Source organism: Ceratotherium simum, chromosome 4, assembly GCF_057802395.1.
Source record: "Ceratotherium simum simum isolate JZ-2026a chromosome 4, ASM5780239v1, whole genome shotgun sequence".
NCBI lineage: Eukaryota > Metazoa > Chordata > Mammalia > Perissodactyla > Rhinocerotidae > Ceratotherium > Ceratotherium simum.
Genome location: NC_141903.1, coordinates 4,134,577 through 4,152,591, shown reverse-complemented (window position 1 = coordinate 4,152,591; position 18,015 = coordinate 4,134,577). Strand labels below are relative to the sequence as shown.

The 18,015-nt window shown below is 39.1% G+C and overlaps 1 protein-coding gene across 5 annotated transcripts in view; it reads right to left on the bottom strand.

Annotated features, from left to right (window-relative positions):
* UIMC1 (ubiquitin interaction motif containing 1) overlaps nucleotides 1–18,015 on the bottom strand; it is a 128,954-nt gene that overhangs the window by 14,010 nt on the left and 96,929 nt on the right. For all 5 annotated transcript variants that reach the window (XM_087429370.1, XM_087429372.1, XM_087429369.1 and 2 more), the window contains 2 exons: nucleotides 3,012–3,096; nucleotides 287–458 (listed from right to left, as the gene is read on the bottom strand). In XM_087429370.1, the coding sequence (XP_087285496.1) occupies nucleotides 287–458; nucleotides 3,012–3,096 (257 nt within the window). The remainder of the gene's footprint in view (nucleotides 1–286; nucleotides 459–3,011; nucleotides 3,097–18,015) is intronic.

The window sequence follows — 18,015 nt, the reverse complement described above, 5'->3', positions numbered from 1 at the left end:
ATGTATAGGAAAAAAGACCAGAAAAATATAGGCCAAAATACTGCAAGTTATCTTTGAGTAGCTAAATTATGGGTGATAATTTCCCGATTCCTCATACTGTTTTTTTGAACTTCCTGTATTCTACAATGAGCATGTATTACTTTTTAATTAAAAGAAAAAATAATTTTTAAAAGCACAAATCTTCTTTCAAGATAAACAGAAGAAAAGGAGGGAGGGAGGGAAGAAAAAAGCCCAAAATAGAACTGTGGAGGGTTAGGTAGCCTTTCCTAAAACATTCCACACATACCTTTGGGTTCCTCAGCCGCCGCCGCTGCTTCCCCTCCACAGCTGAGCATACTCTCCCACTCTCCTCAGGCCCATCTCCTTGGTCACCCCTTGCAAGCTGGAGACAGGACTCTACATGACACTGGTACTCTCTGAGTGGGACCAGGGATTTACAGAGATAACACTTCTCATTCCTGGCCAATCAGAAGAAAGGGAGAAAAAGCAATTTTACGATGTGCTTTTGCCTCTGGGCTCCTCGCTATGTCTCAAATTGTGTTTTTACGTCTCAAAGTTATTCTTCAGAGGAGACACATCAACCAAAGCAGATTCACTCAGCGGGATCTCCAATAAAACGAACCCAACGCCAATCAAAAGGACTGAGTGATTAGCAGTTTTCCCCGGCTGTTTCTCTGTACCCTGCTGTTGCAGCAGCGGGGTGGTAACGAAATCAGCTCTTCTAACTATCCCAAACAATACTGATTGCTCTTCAGACATAAAATATTCTGTCAAACTCTTCTGAAATTAAGTGTAATAGTTTTTTCAAATGGAAGTTAAAATTTAGACAGAAAAGGGAGCACCAAGAGCATTAAATCAAGCTGACATTTTTACCAGGGTGGATGAACTTGTCTGATTAGTAAATCAAGTCTGTCTATATTCTAACTTCCTTAATTCCACAACTTGCAACATCAACTAGGAAGTTACCAAAACCATGTGGTTCTGCCAGAGGCTTTTGCATAACTTCATCTACATAGTTATTCTTAACTTTTTATAATAGTAGAATTTGTGGAAAGAGAGGAAATTGTGTCCTTGAGGTAAGGTTTAATGGGCATCAGTGAAAATGGAATCACTGGGGACAAAGGAAGAAAATACACATTTATTAAGTATTTTCTCTGCGGTGAGAACTGGTGCAAGGCCCTTTAAACACATTTCTCAATTAATTCTTTGGCCCTTTTAGGAAGGTACTATTCTCCCCAGAGTCCTATAGCTAACAATTGTTAGAACCCAGGTCTGCCTGACTCATAAGATCATCTTAGTTTTAAGAAGCTAAAGAAAAGTTTCCAAAGCTTGCTAATATCTTAGACTTCTCTTTCTAGCCATTACTATTCAGTTACTATAGCAAGAGAGATTAGCATTAGCTCTAAGGAAAAATTTCTCTGGAGGTCTTTTTTTTTTTTTTTAAAGATTTTATTTATTCATTTTTTTTCCCCCCAAAGCCCCAGTAGATAGTTGTATGTCATAGGTTCACATCCTTCCAGTTGCTGTACGCGGGACTCGGCCTCGCGTTGGACGGAGAAGTGGTGCCCTGGGGCGTGCCCGGGATCCGAACCCGGGCCGCCAGCATCAGAGCGCGCACACTTAACCGCTAAGCCACGGAGCCGGCCCTGGAGGTCTTTAAAATAGGAGAAATAAGTCTCTCAAGTACTTAATCACCTGGGAGAATGCAAGTACAGCTCTGCTTTATAAAAAAGCTAGACCAGTGTACCTTTCAAGGTTTATCAATTAATGCAAAATGCATTTATTAATCCCCTACTATACGAGAGAGAGCAGCATTGTGGAGGGAGTATAAGTTTCTGAGTCAGGTAGGCTTTGCCAGTTCTGGCCACATGATCTTAACCAGTTACTTATAATTTCTCTTCAGTTTCTTTATTTAAAAAAAAAAAAAAGAAGAACTACCTTATCAGCTATTGTGAGAGTTACAAAGTAAATAAAGCACCTAGCACAGTGGCTGGTACCTAACATTAGGTACTCAACAAACAGCTATTCCTGTCTCAGACACATTTTATTAGATGCCAGGAATATAAACATGAATGAAGGCAAGTATCTGCCTTCAAATAACTCACAGTCTAGCTAGGGAGACAGAAATGTCAAACAAGAAAAAAAAATTACTGCAATATAGTATGATGAATACAGTCCTAGAGGAATGTCCGCATGACAGTAGGATTCCAAAAGGAGCTAGTGATCAGCTCTGCTCAACCGGATTAGGGGAAGCAGCCCTGAAATTTAGGGTCTGAGATCTGTGTTTCAAAGATAAATGTTTCTGCCTAATGACTAACTGTTCTAATGTATTGTTGGTAATGTCTTTACTTTTGAGAGCCAGTACTTATTACCTGACCCCACCCTTAGAATGCACTTTCTTAGTCAAGCTGCAACCCACAACCCAAGGAAGTCTTCTATATTGCTCAACCTTGTGCAACTCAACTTCTGTACCATTACATCGCAAAATAGCTCACTGTTCCCAAAAGCACAAACACCAATATGCAAATTCAAGGAAAACAGAAAGCTAAGAGCAATGTGGAAATAGAGTGGGTGGCAGGAATTTTTTTCAGGGTAATGAAAAGGGATACAGAGGCCACCTACGCTGATATAAACTGGGAATAAGAAAAAGGCATCCACGGGGCCGGCCCTGTGGCTTGGTGGTTAAGTGCGCGCGCTGCAATGCTGGCGGCCCGGGTTCGGATCCCGGGTGCTCATCGAGGCACCACTTCTCCGTCCATCCTGAGGCCGAGTCCCACATGCCGCAACTAGAAGGATGTGCAGCTATGACATACAACTATCTGCTGGAGCTTTGGGGGGAATAAATAAAATCTTTAAAAAAAAAAAAAAAAAAAAAAAAGGCATCCAAGCTGCAAAGTGATTGGCAGGCCAAAAAAATCCTGGGTAAGAGAGGAATTGGTCTCTTTTATTAGGTCCAAGCAATGGTATTTCATGTGAAACAAGAGCTCTGTGAACACAGTGTACCTACTTACTTGTCAATGTCTAGGAAAGTCTGGGCAGCTGTCCCACTGTCACTCTTACTCTTGTTCTTGGCCTCTTTTTGTCTCCGTGTCAGCACTTTTGACAAAAAAAGAAGAAGAAAATGCAAAGAAAGAAAAACTGTTAGCAGTAGAAACTGAATATAAAAGACAAAACGTATAGGAAGAAGCAAAGCTTAAAATCCTATTCCATCAGCAAAAGTGCAGTCTGGGAAATCTCTGCCTTTCTAGTATAGAGAATAACACTGTAATGTATGGACTGAAACTGCCAGCCACAAGATATTCTGTACGTGCTAACAAGATCTATTTATCCCATATTTGCCATGAGATCTAAACATCTAGCCCACACGAAAAAAGGGTCTGTATACTACCCAAACTTGCAGCACTTGATGGGAGGGAAATACACTTCCCAAACCAAAATTCTGTTTGGTGTGACACACACTCCAATGAGGTGAAATATAGTAATGACAGTTACATCTGAGTGCCCACATTAGCTCCAATTTTTACACAACTCTGGAAAGTGCTCCATTTACAAGTGAGGAAAGTGGAGCTCAGAACCGTTAACACAACCAGTCCTTTCTACTATACTAGGACTATCTCCCAATTCTAGTGGGTATAGACAGCTTTAGCCCAGGTGGCATACAAATACTTTGTCTCATACCATCAGGTGTTTGTTTATAAAATCATAGTCTCTTAAAGGATCTTCATTCTGTCTTCATTCCTTGAAGTAACAAGAAAAACATTTCAAACCTTGCCTTCTTCCCTCTTGACACTTGAAATCCCATGACAGAGAATTTAGGAAGGTTATCAGTTCACAAAATAATTTAGGTTATGAAGCATTTATCTAGTCCAGGAGTTAGCAAACTTTTTCTGTAAAGGGTCAGATCGTAAATATTTTAGGCTTGGCAGGCCATACGGTCTCTGTCACGATTACTCAACTTTGCACTGTAGTAGGAAGGCAGCTGATAACACATAAATAACTGGGTGTGGTGTGTTCCAATAAAACTTGATTTACAAAAACAGATGTCTGGCTGGATTTGGCCTCCAGCTGGCCATAGTTTGCCTATCCCTCTAGTCCAACCGCCTACTCATAAAAATGCCTTCTATAAGCATCCCTGACAAGTAATCATACAGTGCCAACCTGACTTTATCCATTCACTGAGGGGCATTCACTTCCTCCTCAGGAAATCCATTCTATTGCTACACAACAATCTGGCTCTGCATTTACGGGGGGTTGCATTTACTGGGGGTTGCATGAATAAGTTTACTCCCTTTTCCACAAGTTAGCTCTTTGAACACTTAACAAGCTGCATTACGAGTCTGGATTTACTAAATTGTCTGCCCCACTAAAATGTAATCTCCTTCAAAGCAGGGACTACATCTAGTCATAAGCCAATCTCTAACAAGACTTGGACTGCAGAACCATTTGAGTGCCTAGGTTAGCTCTAATCCTTGTAACGATCCTTTAGACTGGTGGTGTTATTCTGTTCTACTTTAAAGGTATGGAAACAAACTCAGAGGAATTGACTTTGCCAAGCTATCACAACTGGTAAGTAGTAGAACCCAGGACAGAATCTATATCTGTCTGATTCCTATACCCATGTTATAGCTTCCTAGTTAACCTCCTCTATATACACTCCAATTTGTCAGTGTCTCTTTTTATATGTGGCACCCCAAAATGGACCCAGTACTCAACAAGCAGTCTGACCAGTAAAGAGAACACAAGAACTACAAACTGCCTCATCTAGACTCATATTCTACTAATTCAGCCAAGACCATGTTTGCTTTACTGACAATCTTGGTATACTATTGGCTTAAATTGAGCTTAAAGGCAATTAAGATCCATCCTTTACCCTCCCAAATCATCTTCAAATAAAATGTTATAAAGACAGGTCTCCTAGGGGCCGGCCCGGTGGCGCAAGAGGTTAAGTGCGCGCGCACCGCTGCAGCGGCCTGGGGTTCACCGGTTCAGATCCCGGGTGCACACTGATGCACCGCTTGGCAAGCCATGCTGTGGCGGCGTCCCATATAAAGTGGAGGAAGATGGGCATGGATGTTAGCCCAGGGACAGTCTTCCTCAGCAAAAAGAGGAGAATTGGCAGATGTTAGCTCAGGGCCGATCTTCCTCACCAAAAAATTAAAAAAAAAAAAAAAAAAAAAGACAGGTTTCCTAAATCTATACTTGGGTAACTAAGTTGCTGGGTATTTTCCCCCCTTAAACACAGGACTTTATATTTGTCCCTGTTCTTTTCAGCTGAACATTCCAGTCTGCTGAGATCATCTGCAGTCTTGATACTGTCATCGGTTATTAGCTCTCTTTTCTAGCTTTGTGTCATCTGCATATGTGACAAGCATGCTTTCTACATCTTCATCCAAGTCACTGGGGGGAAATGGTTGTAAAGGATATGGCCAAGGACAATTGTGGCATGCTACCAGAGAAACCTAACTTCTTTCTGGTTCAAGCTTCCTTTTAATACTTAATGAAGCAAATATTTATTGAGAATCTTCAATGTGCAAGTAATTTGGGGAGATATAGGAATGAGGTAGGGTCCTTGCTCTTAAGGAGCTTACAATTTACTAAGGGAGACAGCACATACACTCAAGTAACTGTAACACAAGGTGTAAACAGATATACATAATAAAACAAGATCATACACACAAGCAATTATTAATAGTGTTTGTCTCTGGGGAAGATGACAGGGACACTTTGGGACTGGAATAAGAGGGAGGCATATTTTTCACTATACCCTTTTCTGTACTGTTGAATTAAAAAATTAAAAGGGAAAAACAAGAGACCAGATTAAAGAGAGGTCTTAGGTCCAAGTTAGAGTAGACAATCTATTTCTAAGGTTCCTTCCAACCCAGAGATTTTATAAGTGAAAATAAAGTACTGCAGGAGAAAAAGATCCTAGACATAGTTATATAACCACCTTCAAATCCACCTCCTATTCTATCAGCCAGCCCACATTTCTCCATCTTATGTACAAGGACTTCATGAGAGATCTTATCAAGTTATCTTGCTGAAATCAATTCTTAAAAGGCTGGCAACCTCACAGATTGCAGAAACCTTTAAACTTGTTTTTTTTCCTCTCTCTCTTTCTATTTGTCTCCCATCTTGACTACCAAGTATTTTTCCAAAAGAAATACTTGGAAACCACTCCACAGACAGGGCTGGAAAAAGAACTAATTACTTCTAGCACTTTTATATACCTCTATTGCACTTAGCACATTTCTGTTGTTATTTATTTATATGTCAGCCTCCTTTCTACACCATGCAACTTTCTGAATTCAGAGATTCTGGGTTTTGTTTTGTTTTGATCTCTTCGGCACCCTAAGCAGAGCCTGGCACAGATTAGATGCTAATAAATATTTGCCAAATTAAATCACAGCAATGGATTCAAGGGAAAAAAAGACCTCTTGTTTTATGAGGATGGACTCTGTGCCAAGGACTTTATAAACATAATTTCTAACTCTTACGACAACCCTGCAAGGCATGTATCATTATCTGCATTTTATAGATGATGAAATATTAAACCTGATCAAGATCACAAAACTAAAACAACAACAACAAAGAAACATGGTACCAGGAATGCAATACAAGTCTGACTTTAAGGAGGCATATGTTCTTCTACAAGAGTAGCCTGCCTCTCCTGGGTAATAAGAGGGTAAAGGATGGGAATAGAAAAAGTGATAAGTGGTAAGTGATTGGGCAGGTGGAAAAGAATTTGAGGGAAGAGACCTGGCAGATGGCTGAGAACTATATGCTAATTCTACTATTAAATGTAATGATCAGAGTGGACTAGACTGGGTCTTGCAGCTATGTTTTTTCTTTGAAAGCTACTGCCCCTACAAAGGAGCAGAAAGGTTTAAGTTGCTCTAAAGGAGCCTCCTACTCTGGTTTATGAGGGTTGAGATAGCCATTTCAACTAGCTGCAGGCAGAGAATTCAGTATAAAACTTAAATCCAAAAACATAGCTGCTGGTGACAACAGCCAAAGATTTCAAAAGGGAACAAGGGAGTCTGAGGACAACTACTAGGAAAATGTAAGCAAAATAGAAAGGAGGGATTATTGTTGAGAGTGCCAACCTATAAGCCTATAACCATTATCTCAGGCCTTTATATACCATTGGATGGAAAACATCCTAAGGAGCAGCACTTGGGACTTGGCTTGGGACCGCTAATATACAGGGAAGTAGTAATGCCTAGCAGAAAAAAGTGCACTGACTTTTGAGTTGGACAAAACAGTGTCCAATTTGGGACTCTACTAGCTGTGTCGCCTTAGGCAAGTTACTTCACCCCTCTGAGTATCAGCTGACTTACCTACAAAATGAGATGATAACAGCATCTATTCTCATGGGTTTTGGTAAGGATCACATCAGACAATCCAAGTAAGTTGTAAGAGTATCCAGCCCACAGAAAGCACTCAACAAACATTAGCTGTTATTATTATATAATTCTCATTATCATTCTTCCAGATTTATTTCTTAGTCTTATTGAAAGATTTAAGCCCATCCTTAGAACCAGCACCTACCAGCCTGTCTTTGGGTTAGGTCTTAGTCTTAAGTGGTATCAATGCTAATTTGTACAAACAGAATGGAAAATAAATAACTCAAGCATTACATAACAATTATTAATACTATGTAAACATTGGCACATTTGTTTCCAAAATCCAAAGACAACAAGTAATCAAAAATAAAAACATATGGCCTAGAACTGTAAACAATGAAGATAATGGCTCCTTAAGGAGCGCGGAAATTATAAATAGAGAGAAGATAGATTTGGCAGAATGACAGTGGTTAGTCTCCTCTGTTTGTCTTCCTCAATCTCAAAACCACCTCGCATAAAATAACAGAAGGCCACAGAGTTTTGTATTTCCTGCTAAGACCACCCCTCCTCCAACTTTAGTGGGATGTAAGAAGAAGGAAGGAAGGCCCATTCCACCTGCATGGTGTCTGCCTCAATGCTGCCAGCCTCCGCTAAAAGACCAGTCCCAACAAAAAGGCTACCATTAGAACTAATTATCTACCATTCTCTGAAACATGTGGCTGTTTAAATTTAAATCTTAATTAGAATTAAATATAATTTAAAAATTCAGCTTCTTAGTCCCACGAGCCACATTTCAAGTACCCAATAGCCACACATGACTACTCGCTACCATTTTGACCCCACAGATAACAGAACATTCCTGTCATTGCAGACAGCTCCATTGGATAACCACTACTCCTTTAAAAGATAACCAGGAATAATCCTATCATGCCTTAAATCTGTTCACTGTGGACACCACAATAAATCCAAGCCTCTTTTGGCATCCTTCATCACCTAGATTCTCATCCCCACATGATTCTAATCTGTCATCCGGGGAGACTTTTCTAATCTGACTCAATCTCCCACACCTACTCTCGAAATGACTCTGCCCTCCGGAATTCGTGTAAGTGATCAAAAAAATCTCCAATTTTCTCAACTTCCTCTGTGAAAGTTTCCTTCATCTTTTTGCTCTGAAAGATGGCTGTCCCCTGAGGATACTGCTTCTCCTTGCACCTTCTCGAGTACTGGCTTGTTTCTTCTTCTTTACACCACAGTACTTCTGAGCTGGAGGTGGGGTAAATATCCTTTCTCCTCCTTGTTGCTTCCTGACTGCTAGAAAAACCTAGTTTGAAGCACAAACCATTGTGCTACCCCTGCTACCTCACCCTGAAGTAGTCATCTCATATACTTCTTGTCACCTGCCCCACACCAGCCACCTCTACTTCCTGGCCATTCTCATTGAAAAGTTTAACATATCATTTACTGTCTCTTCACTATTCCTGCCATGATTCTTGATGATTTCGGTATCTCTATATTAGACTGAAGCATATGAAGTTACAGTTTTTGTAGGTTTAATCTAAGGTATGATCCATCCAATACTGTGGCCTCTCAGTTCCTTGACCTCTTAGCTATCTACCCCCATGGATCATACCATTTCAGCCCTTCTCAGGTGGGGTTCTGAAGGAGAAGCAAGCCTAATGCCCTAAGGCATCCATTGTACGTAACGTTAACTCTGTCCTCCATATCTAGAATGGTACCAGTTATGTATCATCCTTGGGAGAAGGAAACATTCGATTCATTTTCTGTGTTCTGTGGTTCCAGTGAGGAACTCTGGTTGAACTTGTCAATAATAATGGTGCCAATTCCAAGATCTCAATTTCAGATGTCCCACTCTCTGATCACCACCACCAACCTTTTTCAACTCACTCCCTCTAATGACTTAAGTCCAATAACGCTTCAGCCCCATTAGAAAGTCTAATTTCAGACTACCACCTTTTCACTGTCCATTACCCTGTCATGTTCTCACTTTCCTTCTTACCTTAGATCTCATGGTTATCAGAGTAACAATTTCCTTGAACTTATTTTTAATTTCTATTATACTCCCTGGCAAAATCCAATTTTGGTTAAATCCAACCCTCCACCTATTATGTGTCCCTATCTAAGCAGCACTACAGTGCTGACTAGGCTCACATTATATTTAAGATCACAAATCTCAAGTGGCCCCTCAGCAATCCTAATATGTTTCCATAGTTTATTCTTCTACTCTCCCAGACACTATTTCACATCTTCTCTGCTATCTTCAAACCTCCAATATCTACTTGGCTCTGCTGTCACCATTCTTTTTCATTTCAATATAACAACTTTATTGAGATATAATTTATATATTACATAATTCACAGAGTATAATTCAATGGTTTTAAGTATATTCAGAGTTGTGCAACTATAATCACTATCAATTTTATAACATTTTCATTTACTGAAAAAGAAACTCGTTCCCATTAGCAGTCATTCTCCATTTTCCCCCAAATTTCCAGTCCTAGGCAACCACTAACCTGCTTTCTGTATCTATGAATTTGCCTATTCTGGGCATGTCATATAAATGAAATGATACAATATGTGGGCTTTTGTGACTGGTTTCTTTCACTTAACGTATGTTTTCAAGGTTCATCCATGTTATAGCATATATCAGTACTTCATTCCTTTTTTTCCCCACAGTCGCTGTACCATTTTACATTCCCACCAACAATGTATGAGGGTTCCAATGTCTCCACATTCTTACCAACATTTGTTAATTTTGTGTTGTTGTTTTTTTTAATAGCCATCCTAGTGAGTATTAAGTGTTATCTCATTGTGGTTTTGACTTGCATTTCCCTAAGGACTAATGATGTTTATCATCTTTTCATGTGCTTGTTGGCCATTTGTATATCTTCTTTGGAGAAATATCTATTCAAGTTCTTTGTTTTAACTGGGTTGTCTTTTTGTTGTTGAGTGGTAAGAGTTCTTTATACGTTCTGGAATCTAGACCCTTATCAGACATATGATTTGCAAATATTTTCTCCCATTCTGTAGGTTTTCTTTTCACTTTCTTGATAGTGTCCTTTGATGCACAATAGTTTTAATTTTGATAGTCTAATTTACCTATTTTTTCTTCTTTTACTAATGCTTTTGGTGTCATATCTAAGGATCCATTGCCAAATCTAAGGTCATGATTTAGCCCTAACAGAGTTTTATAGTTTTAGCACTTACATTTAGGTCTTCGTTCCATTTTTCATATATAGTATGTGGTAGGGGTCCAACTTCTTTTGCATGTGGATGTTCAGTTGTCCCAGCACCATTTGCTGAAAAGACTACTTTTCCCCCAGTGAATTGTCCTGATACCCTTGTCAAAAATTGATTGCCCATAAATGTATGGTTTTAATTCTGGACTCCCAATTCTATTCCATTGATCTATATATCTACCCTTATTGCCAGTACCATACTGGTCTTGATTAGTTAAGTTGTAAAATCAGCAAATGTCAACCCTCAACTTGTTCCTTTTCAAGACTGTTTTGGCTATTCTGGATCCCTTGTATTCCCCAATCTCCAAAACTGGAGTCATCATTAACCAGTTGCTTGGGGCAAAACCTTGGTGTCACCTCTGAGTTTTCTCTTTATCTCATACTCCAACAAATCCTGTAGGTCTGACCTTCAAAATACATCCTAAATTTGACAACTTCTTCACCTCACAGCTACCACTGTAATCCAAGTAAACATTAGAGCTTGCCTGGAATACTGCAACAGCCTCCTGCTTAGTCTATTTGCTTCTACTTTTGCTCCTGTCCCTCTACAGACTATTTTTCATGCAGTAGCCAGAGTCAGATTACATCACTCCCTTGCTCTCAACCCTTCTATGGCTTTTCATCATATTTAGAATAAAGTGCAAAAGCCCCACATGATCTGACCACTTCTTCCCTCTCCTGTCTTTTCGCCTGCTGCTCATCCGACTTCAGGCATTGTGGCTTCCCTGCTGCTCTAAGAAACATGCCACAGACGCACCGCTTCTCCAGCCACGCTGAGGCCGCGTCCCACATACAGCAACTAGAAGGATGTGCAGCTGTGACATACAACTATCTACTGGGGCTTTGGGGGGAGAATAAATAAATAAATAAAATCTTTAAAAAAAAAAAAAAAAAAAAGAAACATGCCACACACTCCTGCATTGGGGCCTTTATCCTTATTCCCTTTACCTGGAATGACTCTCTTCAAATATCACCTCAAGAAGTCTTCCTTGATCTTTTTATTTAAGAGGCCCACCCTTCCCCGCTCTGGTCATTCTCTATCCCCTGTTCTTGCCTTATTTTTCTCAAATTTTATTTATTACCTGTTTCCCCCATGAGAATGTAAGCTTCATGAGAGCACAGATTTCTCTTTTGTTCAGTGCTGTATTCTCAGCTTGTATAACAGTATCTGGGTTATAATACATATTAAATAAATATTGATTGGGGCTGTAAAGGAGCATAAATAAATGATATAAATAACACAGTCATCTTATGAATTACTCAGGGGGACTCTCTTAAATTGAGCATCCTGCACTGGGCTTAGCCAGAAATCTGAGTCAAAGTTGCCTTCTCTCATCCTGACTCTCATTCACAAAGTTTTATTGATACTCTCACCAAAAAATTCTCAAATCTGTCCACTCCCATTGACTCTGCTTCATTACTTGTCTCCCTATTTCTAGCCTCATTCCCTCCAACCCATCTTCCATATTGCTCCAAGAATAACTCAAGCCCAGCATTACCAGTGGCAGTACCCAGGAAGCTGTCCTTGACCCAAGGAGGCCCCAATCTCTATACTCAAACAGGACCCTATGTGCATATCTATCATAGCACTTCTCACACAACATTCTAGATACTGCTTTACCTATTTATCGCCCCCAGCAACTGTCTCTTAATCACTTCAGTATTTCACATTTTGGGTATAAAACTGACACTCAATATAAATGTATATTTAATGAATCAATTTAGCAACGTAGTTTCTTATTTGCAAGTTTGGTGGAGTATTTTCTTGGCTTTGAGGACAACAGAATATTTTTATAACATAGACAAAAATGTCTCTCGAGTCCAACCTGAAATAACTCTTGAAACAGAAAGGCCCTATCTACCTCAATCCATTCAATAAATAAATTCTTATTGTTCTCTCAGGCACTAGACTTGATAACCTTATTCTTCTAGAGACAGCTTCTAACTCAAAAATCCTAATAATTAGGTTGATAGTTCCTAAGTTTAAACAACCCTAAAAAGGCAGGCATCACTGGGACCATTTTACAGATGAGCAAATAAAGGCTCAGAAGCCTCCATCCTGTAAATACCAGTCTAGGATATGATTCTAAGTCTGTTAGACTCCAAACCAGTTTCATAATACCAAACTGCCTTCCTTGCTGCAGAGAAGCCACAGAGGCCCCCCGTCCCTACTCAAGTTGTAGCAATTTCTTTTCAAGTTTAGAGATAAGCTTGCTTTCTCAAGAGGTGCACTTGAGTGTTGAACTCTTGACCTGAACCTTCAGTGCTGCTGTAGTTAGCCCCCGCATCTGAAGTGTTGCCATGGCTTGCTCAACACCTTTCTATACAAAAACAAAAGTACTCATATAAAAATATTCTTAGCAGTGGCCCCCACCCCAAGGATTAAGGGAAGAGTCAACACTGAGAAAAATCCTTAAAGCACACAATTCCTGTTTAGGATACAGAAATAAAGGATCTAGAACCATTATATTTTTATGAACAAAATTCCTCAATCTATGAGGTACTGAATAATTTAGAGGTCTTAGAGAAACAGTCACTTGTCTAGTTCCTACTAGAACTTGTCTATAATATTTATAGCTCAACCTTTTTTGTTAATAGCTGGAATTTTTATTTAAGCAATCTGACAATATATATCTAGAATTTTAAAATAATTCACATCTTCTGATCCATGAACCTTATTTGGGAATCTACTCTGAGGAAATCATCTGAATTTAGATGAGATCACAAGACAAAGATATTTTATCAAAGCATTATTTATCACAATGAAAAATTTAAACAACCCAATGTTCAAATACAGGATGAAATACTATGCAAGATTTCAAAATAAAGACTGAAAGGAAGTATACCAAAATATCAACCATAATTTGGGGGCAAAGGAGGTTGGGTTTTGGGGTGATTATTTTTCTATGTTGCCAATTTTTTTCAGTGAGCATATACTACTTTTATAATTTAAAAAATTATTTAAATATTGAGAGACATCTTAATGAAATAACAGATCTAGCTGATGATCATCAATGACCATTAGCTGAAAGCCAGGCTTTCTAATGGATAGATTAGGCTGCTCCCACCAATCAATCTTAGTATCATAAAAGGAAGATAACCAAATAATATGTGTCTCCCACTCTGATGCAACATAAAATATACAAGACCACGTATAAAGTAATCTTGTCAAAAAATAAATTAACTTCATTTGATTAAGCCTCAAATCTAACCACAAGTTCTTAGAAATTATAGTCTAGAACAGAAGAACATATTAAATTTAAAACAGGAATACACTGGGCCAGCCTCGTGGCTTAGCGGTTAAGTGCGCACGCTCTGCCACTGGCGGCCCAGGTTCGGATCCTGGGCGCGCACCGACGCACCGCTTCTCCGGCCATGCTCAGGCCACGTCCCACATACAGCAACTAGAAGGATGTGCAACTATGACATACAACTATCTACTGGGGCTTTGGGGGAAAAAAAAAAAAAGGAGGAGGATTGGCAATAGATGTTAGCTCAGGGCTGGTCTCCCTCAGCAAAAAAAAAAAAGAGGAGGATTAGCCCGGATGTTAGCCCAGGGCTGATCTTCCTCACAAAAATAAAATAAAATAAAATAAAAAAATAAAACAGGAATACAATCGTCAAAACCCAGAAGAGAAATTCTAAGAGACAAAAAGCTAGTCTCTTTAACAAATACACCTAAAAACAAAAAAAAAGGAGGATAACAAATCAAAAGAGACTTAAGAGAGACATCAACCAAATGTAAAGTGTGAACCTTGTTTAGACCCTGATTCGAACAAACCATTAAAAAAAATTATGAGAAGACTGGGGAAAGGGAGATGCTGACTGGTGTGATAATGGCATTGTGGCTGTATTTTGGGGGGGGGGGGGCAGGGGGGGGAGTAGCCCTGAGCTAACATCTGATGCCAATCCTCCTCTCTTTGCTGAAGAAGACTGGCCCTGGGCTAACACCTGTGCCCATCTTCCTCTACTTTATATGGGACGCTGCCACAGCACGGCTTGACAAGCAGTGTGTCGGTCCATGCCTGGGATCCGAAACTGAGAATCCTAGGCCGCCAAAGCGGAGCATGCAAACTTAACCGCTATGCCAGTGGGCTGGCCCTGTGGCTGTACTTTTTTAAAAAATAGTCCTTATCTTTTATAAATACATATTAAAATACTTATAGATGAAATGATACACCTGAAAATTGCTTCAAAAAATCTAGTGGGGGGTGCATGGGAGGCAGGTTATACATGAAAACAGATTGGTTATACGTTGATAATTGCTGAAGCTGGAAAGTGGGTAGATAGGGATTCATTATACTATTAAACAATAAAAATAAACTCAAAATAAAACCTGCTGTTAAAAACTAACTATGTAAAAACAAAAAAGTAAGAAAAAGATACACATCAAACCGTTAACAGTGGCTTAGATTGGGCTGGAACATGGATGAATATTTTCTGAGTAAAATTTCCCTAAAATGTTCTATAATAAAGATGTACTACTTAAAAAAAATTGTTAGAAGGCAAAGCAGCCTAAATGATTAAGAGTGGAGCCCTTGGATAAATGACAAATTCCACGGCTGAAGCAGGAAAAGTCAAGGTAACCCCACAACCTCTTGTAATAAAAAGTAAGGAAGTGCTCAAAAAACTGATGGGCACATGCCAAAATGTTATAGAAGACAACCTGAAGGAACTTTCAGATTTGGAACAATTTGAACATCAAAATGACTACTGGAAAGAATTAATTATAATATATCAAATTTAAAAAACGAATCCATGAGTCTATATTACATTAAAAAAATATTAACGGAAGAAGGAGAAAGTTCCTATTTACAGAAGAATGTCAGCTAATCAACGTAGAAGAATGGCAGGAATACAAAAATCCCCATTTACTACTATAGTTACTAATTTAAGTAAGAATCACCAATGGATGCTAATCGCCATGGGTGAATGCTTTATTGGAAATAGGATATTCACACAGCCTCAAAGTATTACCTCACAGATAACATACTGATCACAAAGGGTAAAAGGTACCTTTACAGAAGAAAATCTGGTAGACACCACCTTAGAGAGAGGATCAAATTTAACAACCCTAATAATACAAACTGATATCATTTTCCCCCTGATGTGATGTGTTATAGACTGAATGTTTGTGGCCTTCCCAAATTTGTATGTTGAAATCCAACCCCCCAATGAGATGCTATTAGAATGTGGGGCCTTCGGGAAGTGATCAGGTCATGAATGGGATCAGTGCCATTATAAGGGGCTGAAGAGACCAGAGTTCTCTCCTTCCGCCACATGAGGATACAGTAAGAAGTTGGCAGTCTGCAACCTCAAAGAGGGCCCTCACCAGAACCCAACTATGATGGCACACTGATTTCAGATTTCCAGCCTCCAGAACTGTGAGAAATAAATTTCTGTTGTTTATAAACTATCTAGCCTATGGTACTTTGTCAGAGCAGTCCAAACTGACTAAGACATGATGCATTTAGAAGAATACAACATTCCCTTTGTTATTCCTGCCAAAAATGTTTAACCTGAATCTAATCCTAAGAAAACATTAGATAAACTCAAACTTAAGTATATTCTGGGAGGAAAAACCAGAGAGGAGAAGCCCCACATTCTGTGAATAAACTCTGCTTAAGTCTCTGGCTGACTCCAGAACCACTCATGTACTAGACAGACTCCAATTAAGGATAAAAGAATCAAACTGAGATTTGAACTGCCTCTCCAAATAACAGCATGCAGTTTGATTCCAACCCAGTTAACTATCTGATAAAACAAACAAAAAATAATACTTCTCTGAGGAATAAAACAGACTCTAGAATATCCACAACATAACGTTCACAATGCCCAGGATACAATCCAAAATTACTTAACATACAAAGAGAATGAGGAAAATATGACCTGTTTTCAATTTATAGGGGAACAACAATTTGAATGACTGCAGATTTCTTATCAGAAATTATGGAGGCCAGAAGATAATGGAATAAAATCTATAAAGTGCTGAAAGAAAAAAATCCATCAACCCAAAATTCTATATTCACTGAAAATATCTTTCAAGAATGATGGTGAAATCAAGACATTTTCAGACAACAAAAATGCTAAGAACATTTGTTGCCAGATGAACACTACAAGAAATGCTAAAGGCAATTTCTTCAGGCTGAAGGGGATGACACAGTAAGAACGAAGATCATAAGGAAGAACAGATGAGTTTCATATTTCACTAAATATGAAAGAATATTTTCCTCTTAATTTTTTTAAAATACAAAGGGCTGTTTAGAGCAAAAACTATAACTTTTTTTAATGGGGTTTATAACATACATAGATGTACAAATCACATATGACAACTATACCATAAAAGAAAAGGGAGGGGAATAAATCGACCTATACAGTTACAAGATTTCTACACTTCTCATAAAGTGGCATTAACTCTAAGTAGATTGTGAAAAGCCTACCTTCCCTAAAGCAGCCACTAAAAATAGAAAGAAGTCTAGCTTAAAAAAAAAAAAAAAAAAGGCACTTCAAATAATCAAAAAAAAGACAGGAGAGAGAAAAACAGGAATAAAACAAAAGGGACAAACAAAAAACAATAAAATGGAAGACCTAAATCCAACCACGTCAATAATTAAATTAAATGTTAGTTAAAATTTCCAATTAAAAATTAGAGATTGTCAGGGGCCAGCCCCATGGCGTAGCAGTTAAGTGCATGCGCTCCGCTGCTGGCAGCCCGGGTTCGGATCCCAGGCGCACACCGACGCACCGCTTGTCAGGCCATGCTGTGGCTGCGTCCCACATAAAGTGGAGGAAGACGGGCACAGATGTTAACTCAGGGCGAGTCTTCCTCAGCAAAAAGAGGAGGATTGGCGTGGATGTTAGCTCAGGGCTGATCTTCCTCACACAAACACACACACAAAAAATTAGAGATTGTCAGAATGAGTAAAAAGCATGACCCAACAGCATGCTATCTACAAGTAATACATTTAAAAATAAAAATGCAAACGTTAAAACTAAATGAATGGAAAAAGATATACCAGGCAAGCAGTATGCATAGAAGAGCTGAAATGGCTAGAACCATGTCTTGTTGTTCTATTAGATAAAATACACTTCAAGAAAAAGAATATGGGCCGGCCCTGTGGCTTGGTGGTTAAGTGCGCGCGCTGCGATGCTGGTGGCCCGGGTTCGGATCCCGGGTGCGCATCGAGGCACCACTTCTCCGTTCATCCTGAGGCCGAGTCCCGCATACAGCAACTAGAAGGATGTGCAGCTACAACATACAACTATCCACTGGGGCTTTGAGGGGAAAAAATAAAATAAATAAAAATCTTTAAAGAAAAAGAATATAAGCAGATATAAAGTTGGAAACAACAACATACTAACAAGTTGGCTCTAAAATTTACATGGAAATGCAAAAGACTAGAACATCCACAGTA